This window comes from Malaya genurostris, chromosome 3 (genome assembly GCF_030247185.1).
Source record: "Malaya genurostris strain Urasoe2022 chromosome 3, Malgen_1.1, whole genome shotgun sequence".
Lineage (NCBI taxonomy): Eukaryota > Metazoa > Arthropoda > Insecta > Diptera > Culicidae > Malaya > Malaya genurostris.
This window is the reverse complement of record NC_080572.1, coordinates 170,907,956-170,923,550: the sequence shown is the minus strand read 5'-3', so window position 1 is coordinate 170,923,550 and position 15,595 is coordinate 170,907,956. Positions and strand designations below refer to the sequence as shown.

At 36.2% G+C, this 15,595-nt stretch overlaps 1 protein-coding gene across 2 annotated transcripts; it reads left to right on the top strand.

The window, feature by feature from the left end:
• The first annotated feature begins 1,581 nt into the window (after positions 1–1,581).
• LOC131435569 (spermine synthase) lies at positions 1,582–15,369 on the top strand. Of its 2 annotated transcripts, none has more exons than XM_058603594.1 (5): positions 1,582–2,060; positions 3,508–3,616; positions 13,840–13,962; positions 14,018–14,454; positions 14,514–15,369. In XM_058603594.1, exons 1-5 carry the CDS (start codon positions 1,779–1,781, stop codon positions 14,679–14,681), a joined length of 1,119 nt encoding a protein of 372 aa, XP_058459577.1. In that variant the 5' UTR covers positions 1,582–1,778; the 3' UTR covers positions 14,682–15,369. The 2 variants fall into 2 exon arrangements, with proteins under 2 accessions (XP_058459577.1, XP_058459576.1); XM_058603593.1 differs by lacking the exon at positions 3,508–3,616 and adding an exon at positions 2,458–2,569.
• Positions 15,370–15,595: the final 226 nt, after the last annotated feature.

Sequence of the window (15,595 nt, the reverse complement as noted above, 5' to 3'; positions counted from 1 at the left end):
TTTTTTGTGCAGATATTTAATGAAGAACACAGAAATCCATTTATATTAAAATTTATAACTAAACTGAACTTAAAAGTTAGACAAGTCTTGGCATCATGAAACATTATTGCTAGACTGACAGTTGTATTACCTGACTTAACGATGCATATTGGGTTTTGGAAATCCATCTCAACTTATGAAGTGAACATTTTGAAATTAGACAAGTATATGGCACCATAATTCAATTGTTGTTGATAGGAAAGAACTATAAAATTTCGTCGATGAATATAATATAAGATATGAAATTTAATCTACCACTCTATAACCATAATCTATTGGAATAACACCTTTTAACATAATTGTATTGTAGAAATTTCATTTTATTAGCGAATACAGATAAATACAGATATTTTATACGAATTAATACAGATTTTCTATGAAAATATCTGGCATCTCTGCTCCGGGATTACACCGAAGGCGGTTCGTTTCGATTCGAGTGCCATGTAAAAAGAAGTGCATTGTATATTGCATATTTTTTGTGTATTGAAATGCAATCTGGGTACTCTTGATTATTGAGCATTTTTAAAAATTGTATTAGAGTGTATTAGAAGCTCAGTAATTTATTTTTGAGATTATCGGAAGAAGATGCATTTTGTCATCAACGAAAATTCGGTACCAACATGAGGTCAAGTCATATAGTAAGATAGGTCCATTCGAATCTTGCACAATCTCTCCTATATTTTTCTAATTTCGCTAATCCCGAACTAGAGGTGCTAGATACTTACTCCATATAAAAAATCTGTATTTATCAGTATTCAATAATATGACGAAATTTTGTTAATTAAATTAAATTTGTAAACTTATTCCAATTCATTAAGTTGTCAGAATAAGAAAACAGTTACAGATGCAGATAATCTGATCAATTCGTATTCGGCGTATTAAACCTTGCATATTATTTAAAACGACCTATAAGCCATTTGTCAACATCCTCTTTTGAAGGATAATTTCGGGCATTTCAACGCACTTTGGTAATTAGTATTAGCAGTTCTGGACAAATCTGTTTAGTGCTTCCAGAATCTGTGTTTTGTATCGGATCAGTGTTTGGGTTTTAAAATCTCAATACTACAGATATATCTGCATGTATGGCAACACTGTCCCGCACAATCCCACATAAATTTTCGTAAACCTGCAATTCTCACCTAACTTCTCCTAAACCCTTTTTAAACTCTGAATTTTGTTTGAACTCAGACAACGTTTATGTCAGTTGTAAAATTTAAATCTGAAAACTATAACAAAAAACTGGCAATCTCAGCAGCGTTTTACTCGCGTTTCAAATAAAGAAAAGACAATAGCAGTAAAAAACTGACTCTTTTTTCAATATTTGCAAGACGTGACGTGGCGAGAGAATGACACACTTCAGCCTGCTGAAGCAGCCAGAATTTTACCAGACTTTTGTCGGCTTCCAGAATTTCTCACAAGCGGGTTGTAGATTCAGACAGATTTCAAAGTTGTTTTTTAAATTGATTTGTGTAATTTTTTAGAGTGTATTCACACCGCAGATTTTGACATTTATGTTTTATGCTGGTCGTCACATGTTCATACAGTTTTATGATTTTTATGCAAGCTTTTACCGGGTCGCGCTATTTCATTCGTTAGCCGTTCGTGTCGTAAATGCTAGCTCTTCGTTTGCACATGTGTGTCTCGATCGTCGGATAATATAAAACGGAAAAGAGGCGAGGGCGAGATTTTCAGTGAAATTTTATTGTGGTTTTCGTGTCTACAGTCAAATATCAAAAGAAATGTCGGCGAACACGGTGCTGCTAGATTTTTCACTAGATCCAACTCGCATAAGTGACGAGGTGTCTCGCAAAGATATAGTCAAGCTGTGTAGAGAACACTTGGAAAAATATTTGCCGGGACTGAAGATTACCTACGATATGCTGACGGAGGATGGATACCTTTGTATGCTAACTACGGTCGGTGGAATCGTCACAACCATCAGGTTCTTCAACCAGGGTCTGATTACGATCAACATCGAGTACTTTCGGGCAGAGCGCGAGCCGCCTAAAATTTCATTTGAAGTATGGTTCTACTGCTCTATTCTTGCTTGTTTATCATTTTAGCTATTTAATTAAATATTTTCCGCTTTTTATGTATTATTTATTACGAGTGTCCATATTTTGAAATTTTTATACTATGGAAACTCATAAAATTGGATGATTGACCACAGCCTTCAACGGAAGAGAAACAGAAATAGAATTTGTGAAAAATCGATAATGTTAGCGACGCGTTCATGTTACGTATCAACGGGATTCATTTAATAGTCTTTGTCCAATGATTGTCAAAACCATTAAATTTGTGATATTTGCACTTAACTAACAGTACGATACAAATTTGGCTGTTGTTAAACATCCTCAAGTTGCATTTCGCCATTCTCAGTATAACGTTTTAACTATTCCATATTATTACTGGTTGTAGCAAATAAAATCGCTAGAAAATAATTTACGCCTAAAGTTGGAAGCAAAACGTTCCAAGCACCTTCCACCGATAAAAAGGGGCAGTAATATTGACGTATATTTAACAAGCTCAGGTTAGAAAAAAATTCTCTATATAACTACTATTTTTCTTCCTCTTGTCTTACTTAGCCTAGCATCATCCATTTCATACAGAATAAATACGATTCCCTCTAACGTTTCATTCATAACAAAAAACGACAGATGCAAGCTGCTTATTGCAACATTGGTAGCGTAGCATAACTAATGTTAAATTGGGTCCTTCCATACTCAGCATGTTTTCCCCAACTTGATCGATCTAATATGTCATTTCAATGAAAGAAAAACACTCCATGTTGCGAGAGTAGAGACTGCTTTTTGCGGTTCTTTCCTATCAAGGTAGTGATTTTGAGTGTACAAAAATTTTCCCTTTGTTTTTTTTCTGTAGTTTGTAATGCGTTAATAGCACTGCGAGAGGCTAACAGGTAACGTGTTGAGATACATTTTTTTGCTTCACCTTTTCATATCGTTTTCACCACGAAATACGCAATAATTATTATCTTAAGGGTGGATCTAGACTTATTCTTACTCTAACCTGAGAATTAAAGGGTAATGATTGGCGTCCCATTTGCAATCTATAAAGACGGTCTCATTGTTAGTCTTTTTATAGTGTGTAGGAATGTGACATTTTTACATCGACTGCACAAATCTCGCATAATTAACCTCCTAGATCCGCGCCTGCCTCTTTTTACGTTGGAGAGTCTTTGGATTCTCATTTTCCCTTTCACACATTACCAAAGTTGGAAGTAATATTCAAAATTAATAGCTAATTGAAAGTTACTCTAAAAATATGAACAAAATTTATTCCAATATTGCCAGTTTTGGTACTGTTTTTGTACATTTAAATACCATGCTTTCGGTTACTTTATTGTTTCCTGTTCTTATCTCCTATCAAATGCGCACCTATCAAATCACCAAATGTCGTTGGTATGATGTTTTTGTTCCAATCACCACCACCCAAAATACCACCGAACAGCAAACACGTGAGCTCGAAAACAGTCTGGTACTGAACTTGAAACTAAATCACGGTCAGTCCTTGCCGACTTTACAACGTGGACCGTTGACTAAGTACTTCCCGACAGCAGGTAAGAACATTTATTAAATATTTATTCGACATCTATATTTTAAAGTAGTTTTTAATCATTGTTTTGTTTACTAAATACCTGTTACATACTGACAACTTCGAATCCAGTGCCCATTCTGTAACTCAGTATGTGATAGTTCGTTCGTCTGGTGTCTAAAGGAAGCCAGATTAAGAAGGGCTGACAAAGATGTAAATGCCCTAAAAACCTTTCTCAACATAGACAAATTTGTTTATATTTTGTTTTTATACTCTGTTCGCATAATGGAGTTAAATTTCCTTATTTAACTATTATAAACATTGTAACCCGCTGGTGTGAACTTAGTAATTGTTTAAAGCAAATAATCCTAAGGAATAAGACCATGCTGTGACGAGTTGGTGTAGTATATACACTACTTAGGTTGTGTAGACACCTTCAACCACATATTTGTGGGTACATTTTTAAACTTATTGTTCAATAGGTGCCGCCTTTGGTGTTTAAGGGGGGCACTTTGGGAAAAATCGATTTTTAATCGATAAATATGTTATCTAAAAACAAAATCAGTCTCGGAAGATGCTTGATATGTTCGTCATTTTGAATAGTATTGTTGTATAAGAAACATTCATTTTGCACGTTTCACCTTCGGCTCACCAGTGCATTAGAAAATCATGTTGGACTGTCACCTCGCATATCAAAAAAATTCACTTAGCCGACATAAAGTAATTGCTATTTGCAAATCACTAGAAAATATAAAAATTGTGTTTCTTATTCTCAAACGTACGTACAATACATTGACCATAGAAAAAATTGAGTGTATGTGTGTATAACGCAAATTTGCACTCACTTTCTTCAGAGATAGCTGAACCACAAACGAATTTGCAGACATGACAGTCACGATCTTTTTTGGCGCACATCTACGGTCCTCCCTGAAACTGGCACCAATGGTGATAAATTGGTTGCACTGCTGAGTTCCCATCATCACATTCATAATGCAAATGTCAAACCGTGAGAACCCTTTCGATTCGTTTGCTCATTTGTATATATTGAGATTTTATCGCACACTTTGGTCGAAATGATAACAATGCAATTAATCTCGTGCTCCACCAAGCGGTGAGTGCGGTCTTTTTAGAAAGTACCGAGAACGAACCAGATTTTTTTTAAATATTTGTAAGCACATACATGTCTATACTTTATGTTTCGTCTTCGACTCGTCAGTACATAACAGTTTATGTTGAACTATTATGTAACCTAGCAGCTCAACATAAATCGCTAGGCAGACATAAAGGACGAAACATAAAGTATAGAAATCGGTTATGTGCCCAATGTACAAAATAGGATAACCCCTAAATGACCATCACCTGAATCGGCCAGTTTAAGTCGAAACTCGTTTACGTTCGGCACGACAGTAAAGACGTTGCACTTCGGTGCAAATAAAAAAAAGTGTTCTGTATGTAGCAGAAACTTTATGTCTGCCTAGCGGTTTATGTTGAGCTGCTAGGTTACATAACAGTTCAACATAAACTGTTCTGTACTGACGAGTCGAAGACGAAACATAAAGTATAGAAATTGGTTATGTGCCCAATGCACAAAATAGGATAACCCCTAAATGACATACATGTCTTTCTTATTTATCTTTGGCTGAACCACTATTAACAAACATAGATTCGTAAAAAGGTCTCATTCTCTTTCCCTCATAACAATTTTGATTTTCATGTTAATCCGACTTGCGATTCCTGAATTACAGGGTGATATGCGCATAAAAAGAGAAAAATATGCACTCAATTTCCACCGATTTTTATGAACATAAATTCATATGAAAGGATTTTAAATTCTAGTGGTACAGTAAGGTGATGAGCTTTAAAAACTACAAACCCTCATTTAAAGTGACAATGCAACAAATGTATGAAACTCTTCCAAACTTACGCTTAGTAGTATTACAATTTGAAGAACTTATATGATGGTCAAAAAACCTGTTTTAATCCACCTAGTGGTGTAATGATGCCTTTCTCATATCGATCATACCATCATATATAACACTGGTATTCTTCAAAAAAATTTTCTTCGATTCCTAAAAGAATTACCGAAATCGGTTTGTTTGACCGTCTACCGATAAAAACTATTAATTGGAAAAGATTTGAGATCGATTTAAAAAACTTTTTACGGTTTTTCGCCCTTTTCAGTGATGGTATATAATTTTTAACATACTTTACCCTATGTTTCCGGATCCGGAAATCGGATCCAGATGAAATTCAGGAATTACGTATGAGACGACAGGACCTTTCATTTGAACCTAAGTTTTTGAAAAACGGTTGTGCCATCTATGAAAAAAGCTGCAGAACATGTTTTCATTTTTTTGTACATTTTACCCCATAACTCCGGAATCGGAAGTCGGGATATTAAGGAATTTTGTATGGGACTACAAGACCTTTCATTTGAACCCAAGTTTGTGAAAATCGGTTCAGCCATCTCTGAGAAAAGTTAGTGAAAAAAAACGTAACATACACACATACGCACACACACACACACACACACACACACACACACACACACACACACACACACACACACACACACACACACACACACACACACACACACACACACACACACACACACACACACACACACACACACACACACACACACACACACACACACACACAGTGATTGCATAACCTTTCTATATGAGAAAGGCAAAAACCGACTTTGGTTATGCCAGTTTCAGGGCTGGCAATAATCAACTCCGTACTTCATCATCACTGAGTTCAGCTCACCTGTAAATCGGTTTCAGAAGCATCACAGCTACTTGAGTAGCTGGGTAAACATTTGTGTAGAGAAAACATCGTCTCAACATCGTAGTGTTAAGCAATCAGTAGATGAGCGCTGAGTGCACATCAAATAATAGAACCCACTAAGAGACGATTTGTGAGTTGTGATCAGTGCTGTCAACTGTTTTTTCCAAAAATCTGTATTTGGCGAAAAAAACTATCTGTACAATATCTTTCTCGAAAAATCAAACATCAGTTTAGTGCGAAAACTGATTTTGCGACAAAAAAAAAAAAAAAAAAGGTCGCTCGACCTGGTTTACCCCTATGGAATCCAACACAAAAACTGAAAATCGGTATTTATCTGTATGAAAATTGAAATATCGGTATTTTGAGAGAGCATATCTGTATTCCTGTATCGAGTCCAAAAATCGGTATAAATACCGAGAAATCGGTATAGTTGGCAGCGCTGGTTGTGATTTGATGTGCTTGTACATCAACACATTGAATCAGATTCTTATGACACTGTCTCGCTTGTATTCCCCATCCACCAGAGTTGCCATGGGCGGCCAACGTTCGAATCGATGCCATTTCAATCCAATTCTCAACTCATGTTTTCGTATACTGGAAAACGCTTTCGGTTCAGTAGCCAATTATGTTTAGCTCGAGACATGAAATTCAATCGTTTATGGTATACATCACGCTACGGTTCGACTTTTGTATTCGTACATTAATGCTCGTGCTCGTTTTGAGTATCAGCAAAAACAAAACCGAAAATCTGGGCTGTGTTGGCAGCTCTGTGGTTTAAGCATACACTCACCGGTGTAGCTCGGTACGGTGATGCCAAACTCAGTACTCACTTTTTAAAACTAGGAATGAGAGTTAGATGCTACGAAATCAGAACTGAGATCATCAATACCATCATAATTTGATGTCAGCGGTGTTCTGTATAAGTGATTGTGTTTGTTTAGATCAGCGATGAGTTTCATCTTTACCATCATTTTACGGATTGCATCGAAAATTATGAGGTGAGCTGATGAATAGAAAAAATCGAGCCCCACGAATTGGATAAGGAAACCAAACAACTAATGCGGTATCAAGGATTGGCCGAGCCAGTGAACAGTACAAAACTTTCAAACAGTGTGGGTCTTTGAAATCCTTAGCGATTTTAGAAATGAATCCCATATGACGTAACGCTGATATTAATGTATTCCCAAATCATTCCCCTGGTTCACTCTAGTCAGAACTGAACCACCAGTATAGTAGCCGAATTTAACAGGATGCATATTACGATGAAACGTGATCACCTGACACTTTGGAACGTTGATAAAAAGTTTATTTACGCTGCACCAATCGACGAAGAGTTGGATGATTCTGTATTCGCCGACAATCCTCCACAGTTCGAACTACGAGATACAATTTTAGGTCGTCTGCACAGTTTGAAACCATCTCTCAAAGCCAATGAAACATCAATAAAAACAGCGTGAATAGCAATGGTTCCAAATTACTGCCTTGTGGAACTCCAGAAATATTCGAAAACTGCGATGACGTGCTATTATCTAATTTCACTCGTAAAATTCCACCAGAAAGATACGAGTTTAATCAGGACACAAGCTGAGCAGAAATCCCGAGATGAGATAATTTGCATAACAGTATCTTATAGTCAATTTTGTCAAAAGCAGCTTTTAGATCCGTGTTGATGACATCCATCTGTGCCTTAGTCTCCATGCAAGTGATACACTTTGACGTAATCGTTATTAAATTAGTTGCAACTAATCGTCCTGGCATGAATCCATGTTGGTCGAATGAGATGGAGTTCTTTGCACAATCTATGATAGCCCCACTGACGATCATTTCAAAAAGTTTGGAACAAGCAGAGATACTGGTTATCCCGCGATAATTTACCACATTTCGTCGATCCCCATTCTTGAACACGAGACACATGAATGATTGCTTCCATACAAGTGGAAATTTTCGCTAGTTCGAACGATCAATTAAAAAAAGTGCTAAGCGGTCCTGCAAAAGGAGCAATACAACGATTTAAAATAGTAGCGAGTAATCCATCAGTATACATATACATATAACCTTATGTTATGTTGTCAATGTCAATGTTGTCAATTATAAATACTCATAGTTCATAGTTCTAGTGTAATAGTAATCAATAACAATACAGATTGAATTAGAATACATTCGTCGTTTTCGCTTGAGAAAACTAAAACTGAACCAGGCTAGTTTTATCAAACAAGCAGTTTTCACGAAACTGTGTTGGTTTGGCACTTAACAACGGAGATTTGAGCCAACCTGATATAAAAACCACGAAACGGACTCGATTTTCAGTTCAACAACGTTTGAAAACTGTTTTGGGTTTGATCGGCAACTAATCGATTTTTTTTGCGTTCAAATCAAATCTTGTCAGTACACTCATCAATATATTTGGAAAATCAAAATAGTGAAACAGTATTTTAGTAGAATTAATCAAATATCACTAGCACTAGCATTAGAGACCACCCGTGTGTTGGTACTCCGTTTTTGACCAGAACCAATTAAGTTTGCAAAATGTTTTTCTGAAATAACTTGCTTGGGAATAGTACGTAGTTTCACATTGTGTTAACGGCATGGACCCCTGTATGCTGACCAATATCGAAAATAAGAAAAATGTTAAATATCTCTAAGGAACGATCTCACCAGTATCTTGTTTTCTCCAATTCGCATTGCTTTAAAACGCGTGATGACCACTACTAAAAAATTTAAATAAAATAAACAACACTCGCGGATGGGTTTGCTGCAAACCAATTCTAGATTTTCAGCTTGAATCACACGATTGACTTGTAAATTTTCACACATATATAAATCTGATAACACCGACAATGATATGCAGGTGGCGCTTCGATCGGTTGACATAGTTTAATTTTGGGCGGTAAATTCGCAGTATTCGTTGTTTGAACATTTTTTAGTTTACCTATCAGCATTATTCAATAAACGACAAAAAAAATCAATAGCAGGTTGTGGGACTATAGGGCTTCTCATTTTAATCTAGTTGAAGAAAATCGGTTATGCGATCTCTGAGAAAATCGAGTGAACTTTTTTTTCATTTTGTTGCGCATTTTACCCTCATACTCCCTAACCGGATGTTCGATCCGGATGAAATTCCATAGGAGACAATGGGACCAAAAAACCTTTCATTTGAATCTAAGTTGGTGAAAATCGGTTAAGCCATCTCCAAGAAAATCGAGTGCATATTTTTGGTACACACATACAGACATTTTGCGTACTCGACGACCTGAATCGAATGATATATGATACTAGGCCTCCGGGACGTAGACTTGGGACTTTCTCACATACACACACAAGTGTATTTTGTTTTGACAGCCGATTTTTGTTTACGTGTTTAGCATTCTGTTGAGTATGAAAAAAACACATTTTCGCTCTCTGATTTCGGTCCAAAAACACGATCGCGACTTGAGAAACGCGTTAAGCCATGCTCATACTGAATCGAGTCTTTTGACATCGATTGGTAACTGTTGATGAAACTTGGATCAAATAGCTAGACTAATAGACTGTAACCGGTATTTTGGAACTTGTCAAAGATCAGCTGATCAACTATTTGAACTCTAACAGCTACCTAAGACCTATACGCTAATACCGAAACAATCTGGATATCGGAAGAGTCACTCTTACGAAATCGCTTTAAACCTTGTTTTGGAAAAAAGGAAGGAAAAACCGAAAGTAAAGAGACAATTTTTGCAGTGTTATTGGATCTCAAGAGCGCTTTCAACACATTTTCTAAACCTATACTGTTATTGAAAGCTATTTATTTGATAGAACATTTAAACGAAAACTTATATTCTCTGGCTCGCATTAGAAAGTTGAAGTTAACAGTGCCATTAAGAATGTTGCCAAAAAGTACGGTGTATTATGCCGGTTAGAAAATGATTTAACGACCAGTAGTGAAGTTTTCCTGTATAAATCGATCATTTCTCCTCACATTGACTTCTGGTCATCGATTCTGTTCCTTGCTAACAACACGCAAATATTAAGACGACAGTGATTGCAAAATATGGTTATGCGAATTGATTTTAAAATGTGATAGATATACTTCCTCTAATATTCTATTGGATGCATTACAATGGCTTCCAGCGAAGCAAAGAGCTTATTATTTAACCATAACATCTTAAATGGCATGCTGCCATTATTTGTGTGATCGGATTGAAAGAGGAAGTGACTTGCATAGGTATAATCAGGGCCGCCGAGAGAAAATTCGGGAGGACTGCAATATTACGTGAGAATTAAACAAACATTGTGAGCATAGGAATATCATCGAATCAAAAGATTTTTATACATTATTTTGACAAAATAATTCGAAAGTCAAATTTATTTTGATTTTTGATATTTTGTTTTGTTATGAGGAATGAAAAAATAATTTTGAATCGTATTATGTATTTTACACGTAAACTTCCGTAATAAAATCTCAAATGAATTTGTGAAATTTTATTTACTCAACAATTGTATTTGATTTTCTCAGATTGTATTTTTTTATTTTTATTTTTTTTTCACTTCCAAGTAAGACACAAGGCTGTTTTCTGTTCTGTATTATGATGATGATGGCTTCCTTATTTCTTCTAAAAAAATCCCTATTTCTTCTAAGTGGAATCACCTGCTACAAAATAAACGAGTTAATCGAATTTAGACTAAATATTCGATTCATTGTACCGACATACTCTAATTTTTTTTTTATAAAATCATATCAAATCTCCAAACAAAGGTCAACAGATTTCACGCGCGACTTGATTGTTTATTATTTCCGCTTCATTGTTTTGATTATTTATTAAAATTATATTGGTTGATCTGGGCAGCCGGCTACCGAGAAAAAATTAATTTATCAAACAAACAAATATGTTTGCCTTTCTCGTATAGAAAGGCTATGCAATCGTTGTGAAAACCGACTTTACAACCGAGGCCCGGATGGCCGCGTATCATCTACCATTCGACTCAGTTCGTCGAGATCACAAAATGTCTGTCTGTGTGTGTATGTGTGTGTGACAAATAATCTAACTCAATTTTCTCAGAGATGGCTAAACCGTAACTCAGATGCAGATGAGTGTCAAAACATTCAAAATCAGGATAAAGAGAATCATTTAGTGCGACGATGCAAAATAAAGAAAAAATCTTATTTACATGACATAACTGTCAATGTTGCTCGAATAACGAAAATGCAACGTTCGCCAATGATCCTCGTTCGCTTCCCTTCTCCTTTGCTCGATAATCGCTCTGAAATTCGGGATGTCCGTATATTCGGGTGCGAATGAAGCCGACGCTGCTTTGTTGCTCGCACGAAGATCTATTTCTTGCATTTGTTATTCACATTGAGCATACCCCCGAATGACTAACGCGAATATGGAACGAATATTCATGCAGCGATCATCGTCAAAACCTAATTCGCGATGATCGTTCGTGCTGTCTTCGAAACAAGCAAATTAGGAGGTTTTCCCCTGCATTAATACCGTAGTTTTATGTGTATGTGATGAACCATATCCCAGCACTCCCCCATTGCTGTTACCTCACGAGATATGATGAATTTATTAGATGAAGAATGCTTCGCGAAGAATGAAATCCAACGATCATCGCAGTGACGCTATTCGAACCAATTCGAAGAGAAAAGTAAATGAACGAATGATATAAAACGAAAACGAATGTATAAAACGAACATGCACGATGTATACCAACAGCGAAGAATGTATTAGTAGATTCCGGTTCTCTACGATTATTGCTTATTCATTTTCACCCTTCTCTCTTTCGTGCAGTGAATAGTTCAACGTTGTTCGAGACGGGCATATTCGAAGACAGGATATTCGAATCGAGGATAGGTGAATAAATTAGTTACACGAAGAATACGTGCAACATTGATAACTGTTTACAATTTGAAAAGGTTATGTTAGTTCATACCCAAAGAAAGTTTCTTATTTTATTTAAGATCGAATAAAAAATTTCTTCGCAAAATCTTCTGGTGATATTTTTGAAAATATAAGTAATATGATAAAGGCATCATTACACCACTAGGTGGATTGAAAAAGGTTTTTCCTACTTATTCAATATTCCGATATATGTTATCTCTGTTATTACCTTTGAAATATTAACGAAATTATGCAATAGTTGGTTTGTATCATTCAATTTATAATCTTGAAAGACAAGCAATAACATGGAAAAAGAAAACATACCAAATAAAACTTTTCTTTGAAGCTAGCCGCAAATTGATAAGTTCAATGAAGAGATAATTTATTAGAATAGAGCAATCAGAAGTGAAACGTTGAAAATGTTTAATAACTTAAATGTAGAAGATACTGCTGCAATTGTCGCCTTTTACGACATGGAAGCAGGAACCCAGTGGATCTATTCTTGGCTCATTTTTTCCGTCGGATTCCACACGGCATCTAGGCTGGTACTGTTCGGAGGAAGATAATAGGTACTATCAATCTCCTATTGGACCCCAGCCCTTTGGAAATTTTCTTGACTAACCCTGGATAGTAAACTGGAAATATTTGAATGTTTTCTCGTTCTCAGTCGCTCTTTAGAAGAAGATTCGTTAACTGCTGGATTAACCAGATCGTTTTTAATTTAGTTTAGTTTACAGTTCACACCTTTGTAGGGGTATGAGGCGGGACCATCATCATCAATAGATGACACATCAGCAAAAAAACTCAGGTCGTGCAGATCATTAACACCGCGGAGCAGTGTATTATAGACCATCTGGAATTTTTATTTCGATTGAGATCCAAACGAAGTGGACAAAAAAAATCAAACCGCGTTCGCCAAGGTTGTTACTTTTCACTTCATCTCGAAGATAGTGAATCTTAGAAAACATCCACAACAATAATGACTTCTATGTACACCGAACCCGGGTTAGCGGTTGAATGCATTAGGCGCTGGTCCTACAAGCCAGTTGTCGTATGTTCGAATCCCAACCTGGAAGGATTCTTAGTGTCAATATGATCGTAGCACTTGCCATACAAGGAATATAATGCCAGGACTTTGCTTTGTGTACACCAAATTGCTTAGCTGTATGAATCGATTACCATAAAACACAACACTACCTTTTTGTTACAGACATAAATCCAGTTCTTATTATTCCAGACGCTATAGGAACAATCGAAAATTTATGTTATTGTACTAGTAAGGGATCTCTCAACCCTGGATAATCCAACTTTTTATTTCTGCACTCCTTTCGCAGTATATCGTTATGTCTATTATTTACTATATTCAAAATCAATATAACATACATGACGTACTCCTACGGGTGAGCACAGTTATCACATAAATTGAAACAACATTTGAAAATGTACAAATCTGCAAAATGTGGCTACCACAGTTAGAAACACCGTAACTTCCTTGTTTTAGTTATTCATTATATTTCAAAAAATTGCATGACTCGTTAAATTGTATATCTATGAGTATTATTCAACGTTTTTTTTTTCTTTTGGTTTTCAGATGAACGCGTAATCGAGTATGATATCGATAAGGTACTCTACGACAAACGATCTGATTTTCAAAAAATTCAGATCGTTCACTCAAAAAGTCTGGGCAACATGCTTGTCCTAGACGAATTGCAAAGTAAGTTTCCTCCTGTTTCTGAAGCCAAATTATCATTATCTCATGCTCCCATTAGATATTGCTGAAGCCGATCTTATCTACACCGAAACGTTGATGCGTCGAGGTGTGGAAAACTACAAAGATAAAGAGATTTGCATTCTCGGTGGTGGCGATGGTGCGTTGCTTTATGAGCTGCTTAAAGAGAATCCCAACCACGTCGTGATGTTGGAGATCGACGAGCTGGTGATGCAAGCGTGCAACAAGTACATGAATTCCATCTGTGGTGACGTACTGGAGAAACGCAAAAGTGACAATTACGAGATCATTGTTGGCGATTGTATGGTTTATCTAAACAAATATATCAAGGAAGGTCGAAAGTTTGATTACGTCTTCGGGGATCTAACCGATATTCCCATTTCGGATACACCAACCGGAGAAATTTGGGAGTTTATTCTTACAATCCTGCAGTCATCTTTCAAAGTTTTGAAAGCGGGCGGCAAATTCATGACACACGTAAATATTTTAAATCGAAATTGACCTTTACCGATTAATAATTATTCTTACTTCGTTAGGGTAATGGAGTCAGCTGCCCCGAATCGCTTGAAATGTATGAAGAACAGCTTTCCAAATTATCACCAAAGGTTAGTTTTACTAAGTGCTCCGCGTTTGTGCCATCCTTCATGGAAGAATGGGTTTTCTATCAAGTGCAGCATCAATCGGATGCGACAGACAGCGTTTGACTTCTAAACAGCGGTAAAGTCTGTAAATTTAATGCTTCAGCCACTTTTACGGAAACTATCAAATTTTTAAACTATCTGCATTGCGTTCACTTCAATAGTAAACAGTCAGCCGTCATGATAGTTTCGGTACTTCCAGTGTTGATAATATTGATATTCTCAAAGTTCAGCATTTTTTCTTATCAAGAAACTTTGTCGCAATTGATGTATAATAGTAGATACTTGTTATAGTATACCTTCACCATAGTCACCAAAATCACTATCGCAAAATACGCTTTTATTTTGTTACAGCCAGTTATTACAATGAGACAAGAAGAAAATGTCAGCTGACGAACGTTCAGAATTTGTTTTCGTTGTTTGGTAATTTTATGATCGAGTAGGAAGGAACAGTGTAGCACAAATAGTGATCGCATTCTATTTACGGATGAATCCGCGATAAGTAATCAAATAGTTCCTGTTTTTTAGTTTGATCTGGTAACTTTAGTACACTTGTACTACGTGTGAGTAAGTTTTATTCAATAGGTTTTCTGTGTGACATAATGGCCATTATTATCTTATTAGAAAAGATAAATAAAAGCTGTACTTATAATAAACTAGTAATACCTAGTAGTATAAATTTTGTTGCGAAACACCCTACGCTTCGGTAGCGCAGGTATATCCTTGCTTAAAATAAACCTTAACTTGACACATACGCTTATAGTTGAATTATTTTCCATAGCAATATCACCTTAAGCGCACAGCGAAATCTAGCCATGTTTGTCAATATAAAATTGTCACTAATACCGTTAACACAATGTCTTAGTGTGTGTGATCGTTTTGACATACGGTTTGCTGACACCAAAGTAGAGATGGTCGGGTATAGAAATTCTTATACCCGACCCGTACCCGAGTGATCAGCAAAAAAATTTACCCGTACC